Source organism: Gobio gobio (assembly GCF_949357685.1).
Source record: "Gobio gobio genome assembly, chromosome: 1".
NCBI classification, from domain to species: domain Eukaryota; kingdom Metazoa; phylum Chordata; class Actinopteri; order Cypriniformes; family Gobionidae; genus Gobio; species Gobio gobio.
In genome coordinates, this window is record NC_137097.1 from 16932273 (window position 1) to 16959766 (window position 27494).

Genomic DNA, 27494 nt, shown 5'->3' on the forward strand with positions numbered 1-27494 from the left:
ACTCTTTCCACACACAGAACACGAATGTGACTTCTCTTTCGTATGAACTGTCAGGTGTGTCTTCAGGTTTGATGCCCTAAGAAATGTTTTGCCGCACTCATCACATGTGAACAGCTTCTCTCCGGTGTGGATCCTCATGTGAACTTTAAAGGGGCTATATGCAACTTTTTCCCCAAAATAAACGTAACAATAGCCTTTTTATTTTACCATTTATGACTCAAACATCTCCTGATGAGCATACTGACACCTTGTCCGCTCACAGTGGGTGCACCTATAAGCCTGTCTCCTATTTTTCCTATTTTCTGGCGGGTCGTCTTTTCCCGCGCTGTCTGCGGATGTGACGTCACCACCGCTGCGAGAGCGAGCAGAAAATGAGAGCAGTTCTGCTTTTTGGCCACAGGTGTCAGTCGCGAGTTTAAATTTCAGAAAAACGCATATAGCCCCTTTAAGGTGTGCTGATTGTGCAAAACTTTTCCCATACTGATCACATGTGTGTGGTTTCTCTCCAGTGTGGATCCTCATGTGTCGCCAAAGATTTGGTCTTTGTGTGAAGCTCTTCCCGCACTGATCACATGTGAACGGCTTCTATCCAGTGTGAACTCTCATGTGAACCTCAAGATTATGTTTGTTTGTGAAACTCTTCCTGCATTGATCACATGTCAACAGCTTCTCTCCAGTGTGGATCCTCATGTGAATCTCTAGACGTTGTTTCCTTGTGAAACTCTTTCCACACTGATCACATGAGTACGGCTTCTCTCCAGTGTGAACTCTCATGTGACGCCGAAGACATTGTTTGTTTGTGAAACTCTTTCCACACTGAGTGTAGGTTGTGGATTTCTTGGATCTTCTTTTCTTTAAAAATTTATTTTTAGTTTTTCACTCTCCTCGTTCCCCTCCATCAGGTCTGAAATGAAGGGAAAAAATGTAACAGACACTACAATTAAAAACTGACCATGTCTGCTCAATGACCAGCAGCAGGAGTCAGATCTCATTCATCACGAGAGTCAGGAGCTGACTGACAAGACGACAGCAAAAGATTCAGTTTCAAAGCAAAATGTAAAAGCCCATATTTAAGCGTGTTTGTTAGTTTACTGTTTTTTTGTTGTGTTTTTCATTAAAGTCCCTGTAAAGCCATATTAAAATATTTGTTCTGAGTTTGTCACACCACAGATAATTATTAACCACCCAGAAAAATTGAGTAATAAATAAGTTATCAAAATATTAAAAAAAAATAAGCAGTATACCCTGCTCTCAAATGCTGGGGACGTGTCCGCTGTCTGTGCTGAAACCACGCCCACTTGCGGGAAAGATGCCGTCTCTCAAATGTAACAGAGGATTATCAGTGAATCCCAGTTGTCTCTGATGAAAGTTTGTAAAACTATCCAGTGTAAAATAATCATTGTAGACCCAATGATTTACTCGTCCAAGTCATCCTAGCTGTATATGACATTCTTCTTTCAGACGCATACAATGGGAGTCATATTAAAAAAATGTCCAGGCTAATCCAAGTTTTATAATAGCAGTGATTGTTGCATCTTTTATGAAGTCCATAAAAGTGCATCCATCCATCATAAAAGTGATCCACATAGCTCTGGGGGGTTAATAAAGGCCTTCTGAAATTAAGAGATGCATTTGAGTGAGAAAAATATTAGGGATGGGCAACAGTGATCGAGTACTCGAACGGGACAGTGAAGATCGATCATGAAAACGATGATCGCCCTGACTTTAAAAAATATATTTGTCTATTTTTCTGATTGGTTATTGTGGCATTTTTGCCGGTAACTGAGGTCTGATTGGTTAGAGTTAGACAAGTGAAACTGAAGCGCGCACTGCTGCAGTTACAGTTAAGTGCAAGATGTACAGCGCTAATCTGTCATATACATCGCATTATAATGAAAACAAGATTGTAATAGAATGTTGTAAATTATCTGTGCTTTAGTTCCCCGTGTATCAGCTGTTAAAGGAAATCCACAAGCGCGGTGAAGTTCATGTGCGCGTCCGCGTCCTTTTCTGCAGATGCAAGTAGTAAGATTACTTTTATGTTGTCTATATCTGATTAATCTCATATGGACACGTTTGGTTGAGTTTAATAACCAGCTAGTAAAGCACTGCTGTTATCAACTGGTGTTCATTCTCTTCAGTTTCAGCTCACATGCAATGCCCGACATTATCGCCTCTGGGTTATTGGAGAGGGTTATATTCTTTTTAGATAGGCTATTTCTCTTTCAAAAGCATTGATGATATTAATGCAGCAATGTTATTTCGTTCTCATATTTTTTAACAGTAGACCTGTTTTATTTAAAGTTGTTTCTCATTATGCCTTCAAAAACGCGTTGTGATGCCTGTCACTTTGATCAGGAAAAATAAAATTTAGTGCAAGATGTGCAGAGCCAATCTGTCATGTACATAACATTATAATGAGAACACAATTGTAATAGTTTTGTAAATTATCTGTGCTTTAGTTGCCCGTGTATCGGCGTTGTTGTTAAGGGAAGAGCGCATTCAAAATGTGTAAAAACTAGCACGACCAAGTTCACGTGCGCATTCGCGTCCTTTTGTGCTGATGCACGTGGTTCACTGATTAATCTAATATAGGGTGCCTTTGGTTGAGTTTATTATCCTGCTAGCAAAGCTATGTAGGGTGCTGTTTATTTACAGTTTCAGTTCAATTACAATGATATGATTGATTGGGTTATTTAAGACGTTTATTTTTTTAAAACATCTAAAAACAAAATAACCATTTATGCATCATAATCTAGCAGTTATTCTTTTTAGTCATATGTTCATGTTTTCATAGACATGTGATGTTTGTATTTGTCAACATAATTTTTTTTCGTAACACTCTTAAAATAGTTTCATATCTCCATGACGGAGACGCCCTGCACCCCCACAAGCCCGCCCCCAATTACTCGAGTACTCGTTTTTGAGACCTATCGATGATCGAAATGAGAAATTGAAAAAAATTCCCATCCCTAAAAAAATATCCATATTTAAAATAGTGCTGGCCGGTATACCGGCTCATACCGAATACCGGAATTTATTTTTTGTCATGATATGAATTTTGATGATACCGCAATACCGGTATATGTCGCGTTCGGAAAGCGGCGCAGCTTGTCACTGTTTGAGAGGGGTCACGTTTCACTGTAGTGAGAGCACAGCTGAGATCGCATCACAGCCTATGGTAAGTCCGAAATCACCCCCTAAAGCCTCATTCACTATTATTCCCTACATTACCCACTTGTGGGCAAAAATGTAACTGCTTTATTCTTTCTGTGTTAAACTGACGTGTGTCATTTGTTCAGAGACTGTAGTGTTCTTAAATGCATTGCAAATATCCTTCGACCTTTTAAATGTTCTTCCGCGTTTCTCCCTCGTTTTGTCAGTTTGTTGTTATATAGGGTTAGATTTTTTTAAATGCTTAAGGTGCCCTATTTTTTTCTCTCTTCATGGTCATATTTTAACATGCATGTGTCTGTAATGAGTGTGTTGCATGTGTTTTATTGGTTGTTGTTGTCGTCTCCACACAGCATCATTTTGTGGGGCTTTGTTATAAATAGGGAATTCTAGTCAATCTACTGCAGCATCCTCTCTCAATTAGTAGAAAATGTGTTTAACACCCAGTCATACCGTCATATACCGCGAAACCGAACTAAAATAACAAGTTTCCGGCAGACGGCTTAATTTTCATTGGATGAACTAACCCTTTAAATAAGGAGACCAAGCTGTTTAGCTAGCAAAATGTAGGGTGTAGTAACTAACGGTTATAATAGTAACTCGCGAGTGAGCGGGTGAACCACTGATGCTAATACAGCGGCTGTAGTTATTATAGTGTTGAGGCGCCAAAAAAATTCTGAACACAGAATTGGTGAAAAACTGTTTAACAATCTAACTCCACAATTCAGTTCACAGTCTTTGTAACTTTTCTCAAACCTCCATTTACTGAACATTTGTTAAAAACCAAAAATGAAACTTTTGTACCCATTTGATAGTTAAAATGCTTCTCTAGATGTGCTTGTGTGTTTGAATCTTTCTAACATGAATGTTCTTCAGCATCATGAATGAATGAAGAATAAACACCAACCTCTTTGTTCTTCAGGATCTTCAGTGCGTTTCATTCTGCAGGTTCTGGATCACTCGCGTACTCATTATCCTCAGGCTTTGCAGATTTCAGCTCTGCCTGATGCTTTGATGCTCGTCTTCACTTGTAGCCTGATGGGAATATTCCAGCATTTATTGATCAACTGATGTGGGAGGAGCTTCACTGGTGCTGTGATTGCCATGGGAAAAGCTAATCTGTCAAAAATCAAAAATATTTTAGTTGAGTTAGTTTTTTTTCCCTAAATGACACATCCAAGCATGTCTGCCTTACTAATTCAACTCATAACCATAACATTATTCTACTCCATTCAAATATTTTGAAACGTTAGTTTTTACTCTTGAAGTCTTAGGGTTTTGATGAGAGAGAAAAAAATTAATATCCAAGAAAGATTATTATCTGACAAAGACGAGCGCTTTTGCAAAAGTAACTCAAGAGTCCAGTCTCTAACATATACATACATAATCAATACCATGAGACAGGGGCTTCATCATATTTGAGCATTTCCATCCCGGCCTGAAACAGGGACGCATAAGCAGGTACATATTTCATCCCAGTCACCCTGCCCTGAGCCAGATATAATGGTATAAGTTTTTTGGGTAATATTCTCATAGATTACACTCAATTCAGTTCATAATTCAGTTCAATAAAACATTATACAATATGCAGAAATACAGAAAATAATTAATAACTTAATTTAAATTCCAAATATAAATAATGGTAAGAAAAATTTAAAGCAAAAAATAAACAAATGCACACTGTTGTCTGTTGACAGCAATGAAAAGAGCTTTAAGTGCCATTTCACAGGTGATCCGAAGACATCATAACAAATGAGGTGAAAACAGGAACTATTGAGATGAAATAAAGAATCTTTTCAGCAGCTCTGTTCATATTGATGAGCCTCAGACTATCAACACTCATTGAACAAGACATTCAGGATCATCAGCAGATCATCTCACTTTATTCGGACTGTTTCGGACACATTATTCCAGTCAGGATATATGACAAAATACTATTAAACTGCTCTATTGAAAGACAATACTGTAATATCTCACAATACGACATGGATAAAACACCAATAATACAAAAACAAACACCAATGACACTCAGATAAATAACTACAGCAGGATAATATGCCCATATGAATCTAGTTTGATTTTATGATAAGTACATCACTGTATGGAATTAGATCCAAACGGATAATGATTTTAAAACAAACCTTTAAAAAATAAAGAGCAGCACAAATATGTAATGTTTCCTGTATCAAACTTTATTCATATTTATCTATATACATTTACATCTAGATTTTAAATGTCTCACGTGGCTCATTATAGGCTCAATAGAATGTATTTAGCAGTAGGCTATCTGTTTTAGTATATTTTAACAATGTCATGTAACTAACATGTCTGATCAGTCAAAGATGTGAAAAGAGGAGAAATAAAACGTGAGCAGCAACACTTGAGATGGATTTCCATCCATTCCCCTCACAGATCTCAAACTTTGACTTTTGACTTGACACTCAGTAACAGTTCTCAGTCCAAACATCGAAACAATCAGGTCTGAATGAACTCAACACATGTTCCTCTCACGCTGCTGCACTAAATTATTATTTCAGGAGGAAGACGCCAGAAAAGACGCTCAAGTTGAGAACAATACAAAAATTAGCCTGTCTCATCAAACTGTATAAAGTGTGTGTGCGATGGTGTGTAAATATGAGAAATACCGTGAACTGCTCGCCTCATCGGCTCCTCTTCTGTATTGGCAGCTTGTACTCTCTCACACAGCATTAGCCAGTCCCTCCAGAAAAACGCGATTATGCGATCGCGTGATTTAACGCATAATCAGCCAAAGTCCGCATATTCATGCGGGGGCCGCATTTTTTCAAATACGCCGCACTTTCGCCGCATAAATTGCCTATTTCCGCGTGCAAAATATGCGGGGCTATCATGATTTCATAATCCCCGCATTTTCGTTGCAAAAAAAGTCATATATTAGCAGAAATTTGAAAATTTTTCGTTTACTTCACACAAGAGCCGCCATTTCCGCCTATTGCCATGGGAACGTTTTGAAGTGACGTGATTACCCGACGCGAACGTCATCGAAAAGCTTCAAACCCCGTGGAGAAACCATAGATACCGGTGAAACCATGATGAAGCACAAACTCCCATTGACCAACAAAAATAACAGCAAAAGAGCAAAGCAGTTTCCCTGTGTGCTGACTGATTTCAAAACACAGCATCATGAAGCTTTGAAGCGTTTTGAATCAATGAGTCGATTCAGCGGTTTGAAGCGTTATGAATCAATGAGTTGATTCAGCGGTTTGAAGCGTTATGAATCAATGAGTCGATTCAGCGGGTTGGATCGCCAAAGTCACGCATTTCAGCAGTTTGACACGCGATCCGAATCATGAATCGACTCGATGATTCATAGCATCATGATGCTGTGTTTTGAAATCAGTCATCACTATATAAGTCGTTATTTAGTTTTTTTTGCACACAATAACTATTATTGTCGCTTCATAAAGTTATTGTAGAACCACTGTAGTGAGATGGACTTTGTAACGACGTCTTTAGGCTACCTTTTATGGGTCTTGAGAGTGTACATTGTGCCAATGGAGGCCTTTCTGAGCCATCGGAATTCAACTAAAATATCTTAATTTGTGTCCAACAACATAAAGGGAAGTCATTAATGACAGAACTTTCATTTTTAGGTGAACTAACCCTTTAAGAGATTGCACTTGTGCATTGGAAGCACTCAAATGTCTGTTTTGTATAGCGACATCTGTAAAACAGGAAGTTATTTATAAATTTTTTCAGAAGTTGTAGCATATTCCTTTTGTAAAGCTACAGAACTTGATTGACTAAATGTTTTGTAAATTTGAGCCATTATTAAGGTCTTCAATAAAACAAGATGAGAACTTAAATATTCCAGCACTTTCTGTGATGTAGTGCTTTTTTTCTCTTTCTCATCAAACCGCAGTTTTTGCAAGTTCCCGCAATTTTATCGCATAAAATTGCATAAATATCCCGCATTTTTCATCGCATTTTTTAAGAAAACGTGCCGCATAATCAAGGATTTTTGCCCGCAACAATCACAAAAAAAAGCCGCATTTTTCTGGAAGGACTGATTAGCGCCATTAATCAGGATCTCCGATGGCGCTGTATTTCACTGAGATACAGAGAGGAAAATAAGTATTTGAACACCCTCCTATTTTGCAAGTTCTCCCACTTAGAAATCATGGAGGGGTCTGAAATTGTCATTGTAGGTGCATGTCAATCAAAATCAAATCAAATCACTTTATTGTCACACAGCCATATGCACAAGTGCAACAGCAGGTGAAACTTAAGACGGGCCTTGACATGTGCTGGTTTAAGCAGGGGAACCTTCCGTGCCATGCATGATTTCAAACCATGACGTCTTAGTGCAGTGGTTCCCAACCACGTTCCTGGAGGACCCCCAACAGTGCACATTTTGGATGTGTCCTTTGTCTGACACACCCACATCAGGTCTTGGAGTAGCTACTAATGAGCTGATGACCTGAATCAGGTGTGTTTGATTGAGGAGACATGCAAAATGTGCACTGTTGGGGGTCCTCCAGGAACGTGGTTGGGAACCACTGTCTTAGTGTATTACCAACAGTAACCTTGGAAACGGTGGTCCCAGCTCTTTTCAGGTCATTGACCAGCTCCTCCCGTGTAGTTCTGGGCTGATTTCTCACCTTTCTTAGGATTATTGAGACCCCACGAGGTGAGATCTTGCATGGAGTCCCAGTCCGAGGGAGATTGACAGTCATGTTTAGCTTCTTCCATTTTCTAATGATTGCTCCAACAGTTGACCTTTTTTCACCAAGCTGCTTGGCAATTTCCCCGTAGCCTTTTCCAGCCTTGTGGAGGTGTACAATTTTGTCTCTAGTGTCTTTGGACTGCTCTTTGGTCTTGGCCATGTTAGAAGTTGGATTCTTACTGATTGTATGGGGTGGACAGGTGTCTTTATGCAGCTAACGACCTCAAACAGGTGCATCTAATTTAGGATAATAAATGGAGTGGAGGTGGACATTTTAAAGGCAGACTAACAGGTCTTTGAGGGTCAGAATTCTAGCTGATAGACAGGTGTTCAAATACTTATTTGCAGCTGTATCATACAAATAAATAGTTAAAAAATCATATATTGTGATTTCTGGATATTTTTTTGTGATTATGTCTCTCACAGTGGACATGCACCTACGATGACAATTTCAGACCCATTTTCAGAACTTGCAAAATAGCAGGGTGTTCAAATACTTATTTTCCTCACTGTATATATATATATATATATATATATATATATATATATATATATATAATTTTTTTTTCGTTTCTGTAATGCAGCTGATAAATTTGTTTATTTTTGTCAATTGAAAGAGAGCATTTGTGTGTAATTTTAGTTGGACAGAAACCTGAGAACTTAAAGAGAATGACCTGTTTACTCAATTGGTTCATTTAAACAACCATTTCAAAAACTGAAGTGATTCTTTTTTTATAGTATAGTAAGAATATGTATAACTCAATGTTTTAACTATTTGAAAAAGCTGAATAATCGTTCAAAACTTACTGATTAGTCGTCAAACAGATGACAATAATCGATGATTAGTCGATTAATTGGTTTGATAATCGTCAGATTAATCGATTATCAAAATAATCATTTGTTGCAGCCCTACTGCTACCCAGTACAAAGATAGATCAAAGTGACATTACGTTAACCAACCATTCAGAAACGTCCTGTTCGAGCCTTAATCGTCGAACTTTGTTGGGGACGTTATCTTGTTCCGGGTCCGACTCCAGTTCAAATTGATACGGTTGCACAGATGTGTCCTCAGAGAGACTAACTTTTCATTTAGACACTAAAGAATCATATTAATTTGTACAAAAATGGCATTATATGAACCCTTTAAAATTGCTAGTGCAATTGGAGGACAACCACAAAGACAATTGAATGAAATTTATCAAACCAGAGTCAAACAAAAAGCACAGAATTTTTATTGAAGATTGTTGAATATTAAATTTCAGCTTTTACCATCAAAAAGACGGTTTAGGCAACCTCAAGCAAGGACAAGGGTGTATCAAATATCATTTGTGCCCACTGCAGTCAGAACTTTAAATACTGGGACCTGAGCGTGAGGGGGATTGTGTTACTTGATGTCTTTTTATTTGATTTGTGTGATGATATTGAATGCGTTTCTTTGTGGTGAAGCCAAAGACAAATTTCCACTTGTGGACAATAAAGTGACTAACTAACTAAAGTTCACAACAAATCCAATGAACCACAGCCAATGACACCTGCTCATTTTCTGGTCTGTAACTACCACCCAAGACCATCTAACCCTCCGCCAGCTGCTCAGAATAGAGAAACCTTGTCAAAGAGATGGAAATACAGATGTTGCAATTTATTATTTCCAGTTTATCAATATTGAATAATGCTGAATCTTTATAAAGTTAAAGATGATCATCATTGCTTTAATGTTTATGATAGTTTTGTTTGTTTACCTTCACAATATGTTAAAACAAACTACATTTCCCATGAGAAGCCGCGCGCGAGATGGTCGGCAGAGAATGCTGGGAACGGTCGGGATTGTGCCCTCTATATTTCTTTGCCTGTTAAACATATACAGTTGTTTTGTTTCTCATCAAACTTTGATCAGTAAAGTTCCTGCGAAGATGATGTTTCTAGTCTCATTCACTCCATTCTAAATCTGGTTTCTCTCCAGCATGAATTCTCAAGTGTTTTTTAAGATGTCCTTTCAGATTGAAACTCTTTCCACACTGAGGGCATGTGTGGGGCTTCTCTCCAGAGTGAATTGACAAGTGGTCTTCAAAGTTTCCTTTAAAACTGAAACTCTTTCCACACTGAAGGCATGTGTAGGGGCCCTCTCCAGAGTGAATTCTCAAATGGTTTTTAAGATGTTCTATTTGATTGAAACTCTTTCCACACTGAGGGCATGTGTGGAGTTTCTTTCTGGAGTGAACTGACAAGTGGTATTTAAATTTTGCTTTCTGATTGAAACTCTTTCCACACTGAGAGCAGGTGTAAGGTTTCTCTCCAGAGTGAATTCTCAAGTGGTATTTAAAATCTCCTTTATGATTGAAACTCTTTCCACACTGAGAGCAGCTGAAAGGCTTCTCTCCAGTATGAACTCTCATGTGATTGATAAGGCTTCCATTACAAGTGAAACTCTTTCCACACTGAGAGCAGGTGTACGGTTTCTCTCCAGAGTGGATTCTCATGTGGGCTTTAAGATTTCCTTCTCTATTGAAACTCTTTCCACACTGTTGGCAGTTGAAAGGCTTCTCTCCAGTATGAACTCTCATGTGATTGATAAGGCTTCCATTACAAGTGAAACTCTTTCCACACTGAGAGCAGGTGTACGGTTTCTCTCCAGAGTGGATTCTCATGTGGGCTTTAAGGTTTCCTTGTTGTTTGAAACTCTTTCCACACTGTTGGCAGGTGAAAGGCTTCTCTCCAGTATGAATTGTCATGTGACTGATAAGGTTTCCTTTACAAGTGAAACTCTTTCCACACTGTTGGCAGGTGAAAGGCTTCTCTCCAGTATGAATTATCATGTGACTGATAAGGCTTCCTTTACAAGTGAAACTCTTTTCACACTGAGAGCAGGTGTAAGGTTTCTCTCCAGAGTGGATTCTCATGTGGTTTTTAAGATATAATTTATGATTGAAACTCTTTCCACACTGAGAGCAGATGAAAGGCTTCTCTCCAGAGTGAATTCTCAAGTGGTTTTTAAAATCTCCTTTCTGATTGAAACTCTTTCCACACTGTTGGCAGGTGTAAGGCTTCTCTCCAGAGTGGATTCTCATGTGGGCTTTAAGGTTTCCTTCTCTATTGAAACTCTTTCCACACTGTTGGCAGGTGAACGGCTTCTCTCCAGTATGAATTATCATGTGATTGATAAGGCTTCCATTACCAGTGAAACTCTTTCCACACTGAGAGCAGGTGTACGGTTTCTCTCCAGAGTGGATTCTCATGTGGGCTTTAAGGTTTCCTTGTTGTTTGAAACTCTTTCCACACTGTTGGCAGGTGAACGGCTTCTCTCCAGTGTGAATTGTCATGTGACTGATAAGGTTTCCTTCTCTACTGAAAGTCTTTCCACACTGTTGGCAGGCAAAATTACTTCCAGTTCCAGTCATTTGAGCTATTTTTCGTGAAGAAGTGTTTTCAGTCTGTGAGCGACTAAAAGTTTTTTCTCCAGTAATGAAATCATGATTGTTATATTGATCTTTCCTTTCCATTTCATTCAACACTTCGCTCTCCTCTTTCAGTGCTATCAGGTCTAAGGCAAAAAAAGAAAGAAAGAAGTTAACATCAATTTAACAGCACAAAGCAACAGACATCCAAACATGCATTTTAAGCATCAAAACCAACTGCAAGCAAAAGAGCACAGCAGAACAAAATAAAAATAAAACGATATGTAAAAAACAACACAAGACATAATTTTATGTTTAAATATCAGAGTTTTATTTATTATTAATGTTTAAATTCCCAGAGAAACAGTATTTGTGAAGAATTCCCATCATTGTACAGAAACGGTTTGTTGAAGATACAAATGAGGCCATCCTTAAAAATATTCTTGTTTGCCGTAACCCAACCGACCCAGTCAATTTAGGACCAACTCAAATTATTTTTTTTTTTTTTGCTTTTAGTCCGACCGACTTGCCGGTTATAAATTTGCGTTAAGACCGATCAATTTCTTTACTCTTCAAACAACTAATACAAAAGCAATAAAATAATATTAATTATATTATAGTAAGTATTGTAAATATATAAATTGCCTAGGCCTACATACAAACGAAGGCTACGTTCTTTCTTTTAAATAAAAACCCGTGGCATCATCTATGTTTACACTATTGGTTAACGGATGTCATACTATGGCCTGTGAGTTCGCTTCGTCTCATACTCTCATTCACTGTCAGAGTCAACGGTTCGCGCTTGGTAATGATGGCTGCGGCTGCAGTAAACAAAATGTTCGTGGTCACCGTTCAAAGTCATACTAGTTCAGGCACCATAATACATCTAAAATCTCGACACCGCTTTAACTTGGCACGAAGTTCTGGAAAAACTGTGCCCAGAACCACATTGCATCTTTGCCAGAAAGTCGCTGACAGTTCGGGCTCAGCGGGCACTCCAGAGAATGCTCTTCAAGTATGACTACAGCTGTGGTTCCATGTTGACTGTAGAAGGCATGTCTCTGTCCATTTAGGTTATGTGCACTCCGTCATGTAGTCATATTCCATAGGTGGTCTTTTGTCACTCAGACAGTAGCCGCGTTTCCATTACAGATTTGCTCAACTTTTGCGATATTTTCTAAAAGTCGATAAAAAAATATTGGGAAATGACAGCGTTTCCATTAACTGATGTTATGCGATTAAAACATTTTCGTGATAAATCATTCCAAAAATCATGCTACATGTGGTTAGGTTTATGTAGCCTATATCCCAGCCACTGCACGCCATTATTTTTAATGGTAAGAGACGTGTGTGTTATCCAAGCACTGATGACAAGGAAACCACCTTATTCTTGAGCGGCACACATGAGGTGTTATGATAAATTGTGACATTTTATATTCTGTTGTTTTTTAAGAGTTTAATAAAGAACTCATCTTCTGTTCAAACATACCATCATCTGTAAAGAATGATCGACTTTTACAAACGTCAGGTTATTTTGATGCATTGCCACATACAGAGACGAGCGAAAAGATTTAATTTGAAGGTGGTAACTCAAAGGTTTTTTTTACCACTTCGTTATTTTGGCTTGGAATTTCGTTTGTTGGAAATATGAACTGAATTTAAAAATGCTTTTGAAATGGAAAACTTTGCGTTTAATAAACAAAATATATTTTTGAAATGAAGACAGCGTTTGGAGTGGAGTGCAAAATAATCAGTTCCCTGAGTCCACGGCCTTTGCTGTTATTGTGAGTGTACACAAATAAAAGTAGACCGTTTACTGTTTATAATTAGGTCTTGCACTGATCTGTATGGCTAAAAATTATGGAGTATTGTGAGTTGTGTCCGCTGGAATAAGGAAAAAAAATCCATCAAAAGGCGCCGACGACTTCACCGGACAGAGGGTTAAAGAAAACGTAGCCTATTTAGTTCCATATAGTTAGGCTATGTCTAAATATTATAATCTTTTAATTTCATATGTTGATTATGAAAAGTGAGCAGCATTAGTAAGGCACATAATCAGATGCACATATGTCTGGAGACATGGATTTTGAGCATTTCATTGAATTTGTTTTCTAGAAAGTCTTTCTTTAAAATGAATTTCGTTTTGTATAATTAATTTTGATCAATGTTTAATCAACTATTTGGCAGTATATTTAAGAAATAAGAAGCAAACCAAGATCGTCGGGAATGGATTGACATGCGTAACTGGCCTGTTTCCTCAGTCTTTGAGCAAGGCTGAAACTACAGCGTCTTTCTGTTTTAACACATTTCTTGAATATATGTCTTAATTACAGTAGGCCTATAGATAGTTAAGATATTTGTGGTTGCACCGGGTCCGTCATTATAAAGTTACGCCACTTTGCTTATTAGGAGAAAATATAGCCTATCTAGTTATTAGACATACTTGAATGGAAAAAAAATAATATGTAGGCCCTGTGTGGGAGCAATGTGTGACCGTACCAGGTGACCTGTAAATACGAAAACTTTTTACATTGCAGTTTTCGGGGTAAAATTTACCCATGGCTGTTTTTCAAATGTACATAAGATTTTCAATAAAATATCCAAGTCTCCCAGTCACTGACCTTTACTAAAACTGTGTTATTTACAATCCCTTGTTGTTAAAAATGGTTTAGATAAAACCAGATTTAAAAACGGGGCATTTAAACCTATAAGCGCCAGCGGGTCAAATTTACCCCGATATAATTCCTCTATTTTCGCACTTTAATTGAAATCTAGTGGCTTCTTTATATCTTGATTCTACCTCTTATTTCTTCAAATGAATGCACCTGAAATTCATGCAATAAAAAAATTGACAAAGATTTCAAATTGTTTGTTGTCAATATAGCCTGCATCAAAATGAGGTTTGCAATCATGCGCCCGAAGGCACAGGTTGTAGACTCAGTGACGTCATGATATGCTAATTTGTTTAAATTCATACCTACGTAATCACCATCACCAAAATTGTACTTTTTTTTTTACATTGAAACTTGAAAAAAAAAAATAGACCTACCTACCGACCCTTTTCTTTTTTTTCTTTTTTTTTTTACTGTTGCTGCAAACCAAAATATTTTTAAGGATGGCCTGACCTACTTTTGCCATATGATTGTGTATCAAAGTAAAATAATGACAAATGTCTTTGAAACACAAAAGTATGTTTAATTTTATATTTTTACAGGCTAAAATTCTGAATGGTTGTGTATTTAAGCTGTGAATATTTCTACTGAAAACATTTTCACACGCAATTTCAACAAAAAAAAATCATTCATAATTACTTTTGCAGACTTAATTTGCAACATATTAACTGAGTTTAAAAATAAAACCTATAATATTTAACAGGAAATTTTCCTTCCACTTTATTTCGCTATACAAATTCACTTTTTTGACAGACTATTCAACATTTGCACAGATGGGAACTGCAGGAATAGCAGTAAAGCACTGATACCTGATACAAATCCAGAGCAAAAGAAAGAGAGAATCATTCCTTCACAAAAACTGACTTACAGAAAAGGAACAAGTAGTATGTTACTATTATCAGGACCAGTTGCCTATATATGCAGAAAAACTGTATGAGAGATAAAAGCTACATTTACATTTAATTAAGAGTCATAGTTTCCCTTCCTGTGTACATGCAAGCAGCTTTTCTACCACAAAGCAGAAAATTATATTCCCCCGACACTGATGTACAGAACAAACATTACATCTGACTAGGGCTGGGCGATGTATCGAATATTAGCGAATTTTGACGACGATGTAAAACTTTAAAATATTGTGAATATCGAATATTTCAAATTCAAGTATACCTTCCCAAAGAATGCGCCAAACTCTCCAATATTACGTCCCCTTTTCGTCTTGTCGCGTACCAAATGGAGACTACGGACAACAGAGGTGTGGAAAGAGACACGGGGGTGATGAAATAGTCCCCAAAAGGAGCACACAATCTGAAATATGGGGGTGGTTTGGTTTTCAGATAACGGATACCAATCAAAATACCGTCATTTGCAAGGTGTGCAATAATAGCTACAAAGGGTGGTAGCAGCACTAATCTTGTTCATCACCTCAAGCATCATCCTGTGCAGTACGAGCAATGCATGAAACTCCGTGAGCCATCATCATTTTATATCTAATTTATTGCTCCAATGTGCTTGAGCATGATATTGATGTAGATCAAGCTAACCCTATTAAGCAACACCCATATAGAGTGAACCCTGTTAAACACCAGCTTTTGCGTAAAGAGGTAGAGTATATGTTAGAACATAACATCGCAGAACCGACTTCTAGTGCTTGGAGTTCGCCATGTTTACTAGTTGAGAAGCATGATGGTTCGTTTTGGTTTTGTACCGATTTTCGTAAGGTAAATGCCATCACCAAGCCTGACTCCCATCCTCTTCCACGCCTAGATGACTGCATGGAAACAAAGGATGCAGAACCAACTTGATCAAAGTTCGATCTCTTGAAAGGCTACTAGCAGTTTCCACTTAGACAATGAGCCCGTGAGATCTCTGCTTTTGTGATGCCAGATAGCTTCTGCCATTATAACGTTATGGCATTTGAAATGCAAAATGCACCTGCCTCTTTCCAGCGTCTGGTGAATAAGGTGTTGGATGGAGTTGCATGGTGTGGGGCTTATCTTGATGACTTGGTCATCTATAGCTCTACCTGGTCTCAGCACTTGGCCCAGCTTGAGGATGTGTTCAAGCGGTTAAAGGCTGCAAATTTGACCCTGAACCTCTCCAAGTGTGAGTTTGGGCAGGCCACAGTAACTTACTTTGGGCAAAGTTGTTGGTCATGGTCATGGTCATGTGTCTCCAATAGGAGCAAAAGTGGAGGCCATTGTGAATTTTGCAGTACCATCATCTTGACGGGAGTTAAAATGTTTCCTGGGTATGGCAGGATACTATAGGAGTTTTTGCAGAAATTTTGCTACTGTTGCTACAAGCCTGCTGCAACTAAACTACTTAGTCCCAAGGTTCCTTTTGTTTGGACTGAGTCATGTCAAGAGGCCTTTGACAATCTGAAGGCATTGTTGAGCAGTTCTCCTATTCTTGCTGCCCCTGATTTTAACAGACCTTTCAAGCTAGCTGTGGATGCTAGTGATTTCGGTGTGGGTGCTGTTCTCCTCCAAGATGATTCAGTGGGAGTTAAGCATCCTGTGTGCTATTTTTCAAAGAAATTCGATATCCATCAAAAAGCACTATTCTACAATCGAAAAGGAAGCTTTGGCCTTTGTCCTTGCTCTGAATCATTTTGAGGTGTACGTTTCATCCAGTGTTTCACTTATTGTGTACACTGAACATAACCCTCTAGTGTTCCTCCACAGCATGAGAAACTCTAACCAGCGCTTAATGCGATGGAGTCTGTTTTTGCAGAGATATGACCTTACAGTCCGCCACATTTGTGGGAAGGATGTTTTGGCGGATGCTCTGTCAAGGTCGTAAGTTGTTGTGTTCGTTTATCCCATGCACTTTTTGATTTTGCCATAGGTTATCCTATAGCAACATTTTATGGGTGGGAGTGTTATGTGGGAGTGTTCTAATCTACGTTTCATTGCGGTTTACCTGGTAGCTCACCTGCAATCAACTGGTTAATTGGTGTCAACTGAGGGGAGCCTATTTCAACCTAGGACACATGCTCTCTTTCTCTCTCTCTATCTCTCGTCTTGCAGCCAACACTGCAGTAGCAGTGGCACTGTTTTTTTCTCTACTTTTTATATTTAATAAATTCACTTTGATTGGCAGATTTCTTTCTTTGTGTCCTTTATGTTGCATCCCTAGAGCCAGGGTTGTAACACTAGCCTCGCCCTCTTCATCTGCAGAGAAATCTGGTAGGCCTGTCGTCTCTAAACAAATAAAGCTGGTCGATTCATTCTCTTGTGGTGTGCTATTTGCGAGAAATAGTAAAAAGCGGGAAGAAATTACATTTCAAAAAAACATATTTTAAAGTTCTATGGACGAGCCGAACCTGCAAAACCTACATCAGTCTTACCATTCATTTTATTGATGGCTGGGAGCTGAAATCCGCTTGACTGCAAACCAGTTACTTTCCAAATGCACACACCAGAGAGAACATCGCAGATGGATTACCTGCCACACTTGTGTCTTGGAATTTGAGAGAGGAGCAACAAGTTTGCATCACAACAGATAACGGGAGCAATATAGTCAAAGCGACTGAATTGAATAAATATACAAGGCTGCAGTGTTGCCATGCATGCCATAATTTGTGAAATAGTTTGACTTTTAATGTTAGGTTAAAGGATTGTATGCTAATTATTTATTTAATTTTTTTCACAGAGAGAAGCATGAGGGATGCCCGCATTGAACATGAGTATCGGTGTGTGCAAGAAAATTGTGGCCAGCTTCTCACACAGCTGGAGAAGGAGAAGAGAACTTGCCAATGTCCAGAGAGATCTCCATCTACCAAACCACCAGCTTATTACCAAGTCGCCTACCAGGTGCGGATCCAGGGAACAAATGATTGCTCGATTTCTGGAGTAAGAGCCAGCCATAGGCAAAGTCCTTGCCTCTGATAAAAGGTGCCCACCTGGTATGATCTTTAGGTCCTGGAGTCTGTTCACAAAGCTCTACTACGGCCACTTCTAGATTTCACTGACGCATTGTCAGGTGAGGATTATGTCACGGTTCCTTGTATCAAACCAGTGCTTTCTCTGTTGAACACTGACATCCTTGCACCTCAAGAGGAAGATACAGACCTCACAAAATCAATCAAAAGCTAAATTCTGGAGTATCTCAATGACAAATATTCTGATCCTGAGACCATTTGCTCCCTCACTGATCCGAGGTTTAAAACCACTTATATTGAACACAACAAAATTCAGGAGGTGAAAGCCAAGCTATTGACGAGATCGAGTCCCTACTTGCTAGCACGCATTCTGCGTCTGACACTGTGGAGTCCAGTTCAACAGCAAGTGCAGAAGCTCCACCAGAGCCACCAGCCCGAAAAAAGAAGACATTGGGGACCTTCTTCAAACAGGCAACATCCTCTTCTACTTCTTAGGGTTGTCCCAGAGGGAGGCAATTGAAAAGGAACTGGAAAGCTACTTGCACGCTGCAAATGCTGACAGTGACACAAAGCCACTAATGTGGTGGAGCATCCATGAGGCACATTTCCCCAAATGTGCAAAATTAGCTAAGAAATACCTATTAGTTCCAGCAACTAGCCCCCCATCTGAGAGGGTTCTTAGTGCCAGTGGGAACATAGTTTCATGCCACAGAGCTTCTCTTAATCCAGAGACAGTTGACAGACTTGTGTTATTAGCTATATATATATATATATATATATTATACACTCACCTAAAGGATTATTAGGAACACCTATTCAATTTCTCATTAATGCAATTATCTAATCAACCAATCACATGGCAGTTGCTTCAATGCATTTAGGGGTGTGGTCCTGGTCAAGACAATCTCCTGAACTCCAAACTGAATGTCAGAATTGGAAAGAAAGGTGATTTAAGCAATTTTGAGTGTGGCATGGTTGTTGGTGCCAGATGGGCCGGTCTGAGTATTTCACAATCTGCTCAGTTACTGGGATTTTCACGCACAACCATTTCTAGGGTTTACAAAGAATGGTGTGAAAAGGGAAAAACATCCAGTATGCGGCAGTACTGTGGGCCAAAATGCCTTGTTGATGCTAGAGGTCAGAGGAGAATGGGCCGACTGATTCAAGCTGATAGAAGAGCAACTTTGACTGAAATAACCACTTGTTACAACCGAGGTATGCAGCAAAGCATTTGTGAAGCCACAACACGCACAACCTTGAGGCGGATGGGCTACAACAGCAGAAGACCCCACCGGGTACCACTCATCTCCACTACAAATAGGAAAAAGAGGCTACAATTTGCACGAGCTCACCAAAATTGGACAGTTGAAGACAGGAAAAATGTTGCCTGGTCTGATGAGTCTAGATTTCTGTTGAGACATTCAGATGGTAGAGTCAGAATTTGGCGTAAACAGAATGAGAACATGGATCCATCATGCCTTGTTACCACTGTGCAGGCTGGTGGTGGTGTAATGGTGTGGGGGATGTTTTCTTGACACACTTTAGGCCCCTTAGTGCCAATTGGGCATCGTTTAAATGCCACGGCCTACCTGAGCATTGTTTCTGACCATGTCCATCCCTTTATGACCACCATGTACCCATCTTCTGATGGCTACTTCCAGCAGGATAATGCCCCATGTCACAAAGCTCCAATCATTTCAAATTGGTTTGTTGAACATGACAATGAGTTTAATGTATTAAAATGGCCCCCACAGTCACCAGATCTCAACCCAATAGAGCATCTTTGGGATGTGGTGGAATGGGAGCTTCATGCCATGGATGTGCATCCCACAAATCTCCATCAACTGCAAGATGCTATCCTATCAATATGGGCCAACATTTCTAAAGAATGCTTTCAGCACCTTGTTGAATCAACGCCACATAGAATTAAGGCAGTTCTGAAGGTGAAAGGGGGTCAAACACAGTATTAGTATGGTGTTCCTAATAATCCTTTAGGTGAGTGTATATATATATATGTGTAAGGAATAATTGACGACGGGCCGTTCAATTATTAGAACAATAATGCACACCCGAGGTGGTGATGCGGTCACAACGCGAAGCGGAGTTCTAATAATTGAACGCCCCGGAGTCAATTATTCCGCTTATGCTACGGTTACCACACCTCAAGACATCGATCCGAAGAAATATTTAAAGGGATTCGTCCGGTTTTTGTACTTAAATCGCTATTGTGAGTAGGACTATTTCTTCCGCGTCTCATCCAACGGCTCTTTTGCTAGTTCTGAAACGTCATTTTAAAGCTGTTAACGAAGGCTTGAGCCGTTGATAGCATTCTACTGCAGTTATTAATAAAGTTATTAGAAAGAGAGCGAGAGAAAGAGAGAGAGAGAGCGAGAGAGAGAGAGAGAGAGAGAGAGAGCGCGAGTGCTTGTGTGAATTAGGCTACCTCTGTGCATCTCTAAACAGCGCTGTTATTACCTCGCTAGTGAAAAAATGTCACGTGTAGCCTTTAAGTTGCTCCACTATATAGGCTAACTGATCAAATGGTCAGGGCAGCGCTGACACCTTTTTGTGCAAACTGTAGTGCGTGTGCGAGCATGTGTGATTTCAGTCATGAGACAGAAAAGCTTGCCTTTGATGTCCGCTTCCGTCTGTTGGTTTTCATCTGGACTGTCTAATACTGCTGCCGCCCAGTTGTTAAACGTTTTATATTCACCGTAAATATTAAGATTTACTTTAGGAAAATCGTCTGTCATATTGTTGTTTTTTAGTCCTGTAATTTCCATTATTACAGTTAACTATGCGAAGTGATATGGAACTGTAATGCGGTCAAGAGAGCTGCCTGGAACTACGTTCGCTGTGCATCTCCCAGAAAATAATTGCACACCTCAGAACGTTCATCAGCCAATCAGATTCAAGCATTCAACGGCCCCGTAGTATAAATATATAATTTCCTATCATTGCTATGCCGACGACACTCAACTCTACTTCTCATTTCAACCAGATGATCCCATGGTTGGTGTTCGTATTACTGCCTGCCTAACAGACATTTCTGCCTGGATGAAGGAGCATCACCTGCAACTCAACCTTGCAAAGACATAACTGCTCGTGGTCTCAGCCAACCCAGCACTTCATCACAATCTCTCCATTCAGCTCGGATCATCAACCATAACTCCGTCCAGGACAGCCAGGAACCTTGGAGTTGTGATTGATGATCAGCTAAAATTCACTGACCACATCACTGCAACATCCCGGTCCTGCAGATTTGCATTATACAACATTAGGAAGATTAGACCCTTCCTATCAGAGCAGGCCACACAACTACTGGTCCAAGCTCTTGTTCTCTCCAGACTGGACTACTGTAATGCTCTTCTAGCAGGCCTTCCGGCATGCACTATCAAACCCTTGCAACTGATCCAGAATGCAGCGGCGAGGGTGATCTTTAACGAGCCGAAGAGAGCGCACGTCACGCCTCTCTTCATCAATCTCCACTGGCTGCCAATAGCCGCTCGCATCAAATTCAAGACACTGGTACTCGCCTTCAAAGCAACCACTGGCTCTGCACCAATATACCTAAACTCGCTTGTTCAGACATACACACCCTCCAGGAGCTTACGTTCTGCCAATGAACGACGCCTTGTGGTGCCATACCAAAGAGGCATGAAATCACTCTCACGGACCTTTTCCTGGACCGCCCCCACCTGGTGGAATGACCTGCCTATCGCAATTCGAGCAGCCGAGTCTGTAGCCATTTTCAAAAAACGGCTAAAGACACGTCTTTTCCAGCAGCACCTGATCAATCAAGAATATATATATATATATATATATATATATATATATATATATATATATATATATATATATATATATATATATATATATATATATATATATATATATATTCCAGTTTAATTTCCCCCAGTTGCACAATATAAATTGTGAATTGCAGTATTTAACTGCAATGTCTAGTATTGCATTAGTATTTCATCCTTCTCATGGGCATTTAATACTTTTTGACTTTTCAGTCTGAGTTAAATCTCTTTTTTGGCTCAATTTATCTGTAAAAGAAAACATGCCTAATAATTCTGAATACAAGGTGTTTTTCATTTCCAGCCTTCATGAGCAATTATATATCACTTATACATTATTAAATACTAATTTAATAGTAGTTATTAGTATTACTGTGGTTTGGAATTGGTCAAATGTGCCTGGAAAAAAAATGTATCTGGTCATGTGATCTCAACACGTCTGACCAGTTCCATGTCAAAAAAAGCGCTTCAATTCTGATTATTCAAAAATATCACTCATTTCTGTAGAGCTGGCGATTTTAATAATGATCAAATGACTGAGTTCAGCTTTGAGAACAAAACCAACCTGTTTGTTCCTCAGTTTCTTCATGTTTCACTCTCAATGTTTCTTCAATCTTCATCTCCTCACTCTCCTCTTTTTCTGTTTGTTCCTCAGTTTCTTCATGTTTCACTCTCAATGTTTCTTCAATCTTCACGTCTTCTCTCTCCTCTTTCTCTGTTTGTTCCTCAGTTTCTTCATCTTTCACTCTCAATGTTTCTTCAATCTTCATTTCTTCACTCTCCTCTTTAATAAACTCCATCTTTATAATAGTGTCACATGGATCTCAGCTGCTTCTCCTGGAGTTTTTCAGTGTGTTTGTCCTGTTTAAGATGAGAATAATTAACAAAAATAAAAACACTCAAAACTAAATCTCTGAGAGTCTCAATCAGCTCTAGTTCAGAAGTTCAGTCTCAGGTAAAAGAGTCAGTCAGTCAGTCAGTCAGTCAGTCAGTCAGTCAGTCAGTCAGTCAGTCAGAGAGAGAGAGAGAGAGAGAGAGTGAGTTAATCTAGGTGTGTATGACATTCTTCTTTCAGACGAACACAATCAGAGTTATATTAAAAAAGTCCTGGCTCTTCCCAGGTTTATAATGGCAGTGACTGTTGGGTCATTTTTGAAGTCCATAAAAAAGTCAATTTTGTGTAAAAAAAAATAAATAAATAAAAAAAAATAAAAAATAAATATATATATATATATATATATATATATATATATATATATATATATATATATATATATATATATATATATATATATATATATATATATATATATATATATCTCCATATTTAAAACTTTATAAAGTAAATTGTCTAGCTTCCGGTGAATCGCCTTCTGTATTCAACTTACAGGGTTCCTACACAATTTTCATTTCAAAATTCCATACTTTTCCAGACTCAAATTTCCAGACTTCCCTACAGATTTTTCCAACCATATTTAACTTGTTTTGTAGCCTGACGTCGTCATACTCAATTCTAGTCAGAATATGAGTCTGATACTGCTCTATTGGGCTGTGATTATGGGGCGTGTTTCAACCCAACCAGGAAAGGCCTCAATTGGATAGACCTACAACCAATCAGAGCGACGCATAATGTTAGTTGTCAAATGTCAACAGAACTCAACTGCACACAGTGTTGCCCGGAGAACCCCCCTGGAAAGCTATTGGGGCTTGTTTTTGGCTAGTTTTGAGGAACGTTAGCAATTGGGTGGGTTTTGTTGTAAAAACTTGACAACCCTGTCTGCATGCACGCTGGAATAAGTAGCCTAACGTTAGAAGAAAAAGATGAGTGTAAACGAAAAAAAGAATTTAAGGATACACAGAGTACTTACCAACACGATCATCATTTCTGAGAGAAATAGTAAAGGTAAATGTATACGAACAAGTTCTCCGTTTAGGATAAGAGCAAATTCAACCCAAGCGCCTTTGATGATGTGGATGATTCCGTTACTGTTTATCATCTGTCCATCATCGTCTAAAGCCCACCCTGACAATTTCATTGGTCCGAACAGTTTCTGTTCAGGCATAATTACTCCTCTACCGATCAAGTCCAGACCGAACTGCTAACAAGTATGTTACATTCTAAAGATTTAGTATTGGCGTTTTTGCCTTTTATTAGGATAGGAAAGTAGCTAGACAGGAAGTAAGGTGGGAGAGAGAGGGGGGCGGGATTGGGAAAAGTCCATGAGGCAGGACTCGAACTCGGTTCTCCCGAAGCACAACAGCACTACAAGGCGCCGCACTTACCCACAATGCTATCGGCACCGGCAAGTCTGTTACACTCTGAGTCAAAACCTCTATGTAGGCTATCATGTTAAATTTGTACATTTGAAAATTGTAGCTACTGTTGCTTGTACAAGTCAATTTAACACCAAACCCAGTCAAGTTCAAAGCTCAGCATTTTATTCAAACTGCAATGCTAAATCAGTGCAATGTTATTCATATTTGTAAGTTTGTACATTTAAATAACTGTAAACCCCTACAGAAACAGAAGGGACGTTCATGTACAATTAACCAGAAAATTAGAAAATAGAGCTAAAGTCAATTGACAGTGCTTAATTGGCTGTTAGGTACAGAAAACTTGTAAAGACTTGTAATTATAAATAAAATACTTAGAAATCATATATTAAAATATTGCTTTTTTAACGATCAAAATGCTAAAATCAGTCACTTTTTTTTAAAGGGCAATTAATTTACCCAAAAAATAAATTTCTATCATCATTTACTTACCCTCATGTCATTCTAAACTAATAAGAATTTTGTTAATCTTGGACACATGAAGATATTTAAAGGATTAGTTCGCCTCAAAATGAAAATGTCCTAATCATTTACTCCTCACCCCAATGCCATCCAAAACGGCAACCAACTCAGTGAGTAAATGATTTATTTATTAGAAATATTTATTCTTTCTACAGATTAATTCCCTCGTCATAATAGATCACTTAACAACAAAACACAATCTAATCTTAATGATTGCGTGCTCCCTCGATATTTTGCTTATTTGCTTATTTGATGGATGCACATGTTCATTCAACGGCCCAGATTGGATACTCTAGTAAATATCGAAGTTTTGCGAAATGGAAATACACAACTTTAATTTGTAACACTGAGAAAATATCAAATATAACAGTAACGTTAAAGAGAAACAACACTCACGCCGCATCACGCGAAAACGCAGTTGTACTCTGTGTGTGAACGCACCTGATAAGAGTCATAAATTGACCGATGTGACTACTGCTGCAGCTCCAAATTCCCTCTAGAAATGGCCTTTACCTTCTCACCAACACTATATTCACATAATTTAACTTGGTGTTACTGAATTGATAAGCAGACGTTAGCTTTAGATCGTCAGCTTTCTAGACTTCCTGCTAATGTTAAATAGTAAGTTAAGTTAATTAAAGGATAACGTTAGACTGACTAGTTCAAATGCTCACCTTTGATCAGTCGGCAACGTTACATTGTGGGCTTCGTGACTTGATGTGGTCTGGGCCATAAACGTTGTGAGACATTGTGTGGTGGATGCTGTAATGAGACGACAATACTTTTGGCCTAGCATATGGCTTACAATTGCCGCCTCCCCCATGTTGGAGATGTCAAATGATTTGACACATAGTTTGCACATCGCTTTCTTTGTAAATTTAAAATCTTTGGCTAACCAGGCTTTATATTTAGGATTTGCAAGCCAGCCCTCGGAAAACTTGCATTTTCCCATTTTGTTTTCCGTGAAGTCCACACAAATGTAAAACTCAGGTTCCAGGTGTTTTTAGTCAAGCAGTTTGAGGTGGGGGGCTGGGGCGCGGTGATGGCAACTGCCGCCTAACAACGTAACAACCAATCACTGCAGACCTAAACTCCAGCAGATCAAGTGTAATGCTGCGTTCACACCGGACGCGATTCGCGCGAGTGATTTACATGTTAAGTCAATGCAGAGACGCGAAATGGCATTCTGCGGCGCGATTCACGCGATTGAGGCGGCGCGAATTGAGCGTTTTGAACGCGCGAATCGCTCAAGTTGAAAAATCTGAACTCTGGCAGATATTTCGCGCCGCGTTAACCAATCACGAGCTTGCTCTAGTAGTGACGCATTTACAAGCGGAGGCAGAAATCCCAACAACAATGGAGGACAAGATAATGGTGGCCGTATGTGGAGACCCGGAGCTGTATGATACATTATCCTATCACTACAGGAACAGGAATAAAAGGAATAAAAAGGATCTTGCTTGGAAGAAAGTGAGTTATTGTGAGCCATTGTGAGCCAAGTGAGCCATTTCACAACGAGACAGGAGCAGGAAAAAAAGAGCCAGAGCCAGCGGCAAATGTGAGAAGGACTAGCCGAGGGAAGGAGGGTCTCGCCGGGTAAACGAGCGCTGAGCGCCGCTGATCCCCTGGATCTCACAACTCCGAAAACGCCAGATAAAATGCTCAAATAGGCACTCTTTTTATAAATTAACCACAGATTTGAGCTTTAAACAACTATATTATCGCCTGAAAAAGTCTTTAAATTACGTTTTGTCGCACATTAATAGTAGTATTTTTTTTACAAAAAAAGCTCATATAGGCTCATATAGAGCAGAAGCCCCGCCCATGACGCGAATTCGCGTCTGGCGTGTAGTTGTCACACGCGTATTACACGCGCGAATGAAGCGAGTGAACTCAAAATGTTCAAGCGTCCACCTTCGCGCGATTAGCGCAAATTATTCGCGCGAATCGCGTCCGGTGTGAACGCCACATAAAAACGATCGGCAGCGCTGGCAGACTGATCCAAACGCCATGAAAAAAAAAACGATTGTATATATTATATATTTATTACGGTATATACATTTAGAAAACGAAATAGGGACAATAGTCTGGAAACATAAATATTTTTCCATACTCTGATTTATTTTTTCCATACTTTTCCAGACCTGGAAATTACTCAAATCAAATTCCATACTTTTCCAAACCCCGTAGGAACCCTGAACTTACAGAAGAAAAAAAATGTCTGAAAGAAGTATGTCATACACACCTAGGATGGCTTGAAAGTGAGTAAATCATGGGATAATTTTCATTTTTGGGTGAACTATCCCTGTGATGGATTACAGATACTGTACTATATAGACACATCATGGCATTTTACACTTTCATGAAAACATTAGCAGTTTGTTAGCTGTCAGGACACATTAGTGTTGGTGCTCATTTAGGACTGTTTGAGCAGCTCGACTCGTGAATCGAATCACTGAATCATTTTGCGAAGTGTCAGTTTCTCCATCTCTACTCGCCAGAGACTGAACTCTGTGTTTATGATGAACTGATTCACTGATAGAGGAAGAGAAATGAGACGCAGCTTTTCTGTTCCTGGTGTGAATGAGACTTACTCACACAAAATATCCTTCATTAAAGTTAGTTAAAGCACTACAATGTTACATTCAATAATGAATAACACAGTGCTTGTAGAAAACTGTGAAACATTGAACGGGTTATAACGATTTAAACAAATTAAACGCTTGAAACAAACCTTTCATCAGCCGAATCATAACAGATGCAGGAGCGCGGCGCAGTGTTATGACGTCACGCCACCGCACCAAAATAAAAGTCCCGTTCACATTCAGCTTATAATCACAGAGGTGCAGATAAATGTCTGTCTACAATTTTTTTTACTAGATAATCCTTATATTTATAAACGTTAAACAATAATAAACGTAAAACAATAAGAAATGTGATAAAAACAAACATGTTAAAAAGAGTGTGTGAGTTAATAAAGCAAAGTTCATACATGTGTCCGAGTTGAAACATATGAGAGTCAGTGTGTTTTGCCAATATTAAAAATATGGACAAATAAAGTTAATC

General features: G+C 38.9%; 1 protein-coding gene across 1 annotated transcript; it reads right to left on the bottom strand.

The window, feature by feature from the left end:
- Positions 1 to 9095: 9095 nt before the first annotated feature.
- On the bottom strand, positions 9096 to 27225 carry LOC307131241 (uncharacterized protein). The gene is made up of 3 exons (XM_079824798.1): positions 27163 to 27225; positions 22198 to 22493; positions 9096 to 11417 (listed from the first exon to the last, which is right to left on the bottom strand). The coding sequence occupies exons 2-3, from the start codon at positions 22430 to 22432 to the stop codon at positions 9805 to 9807; spliced, it is 1848 nt and encodes a 615-aa protein (XP_079680924.1). The 5' UTR covers positions 22433 to 22493; positions 27163 to 27225; the 3' UTR covers positions 9096 to 9804.
- Positions 27226 to 27494: the final 269 nt, after the last annotated feature.

Coding starts and splice junctions, on each gene's coding strand:
- LOC307131241 (XM_079824798.1), bottom strand. CDS start 22,432: ATGGAGTTTATTAAAGAGGAGAGTGAAGAAATGAAGATTGAAGAAACA. Junction 11,418..22,197: donor AGAAACTGAGGAACAAACAG/GTTGGTTTTGTT, acceptor TTTTTGCCTTAG/ACCTGATAGCACTGAAAGAG.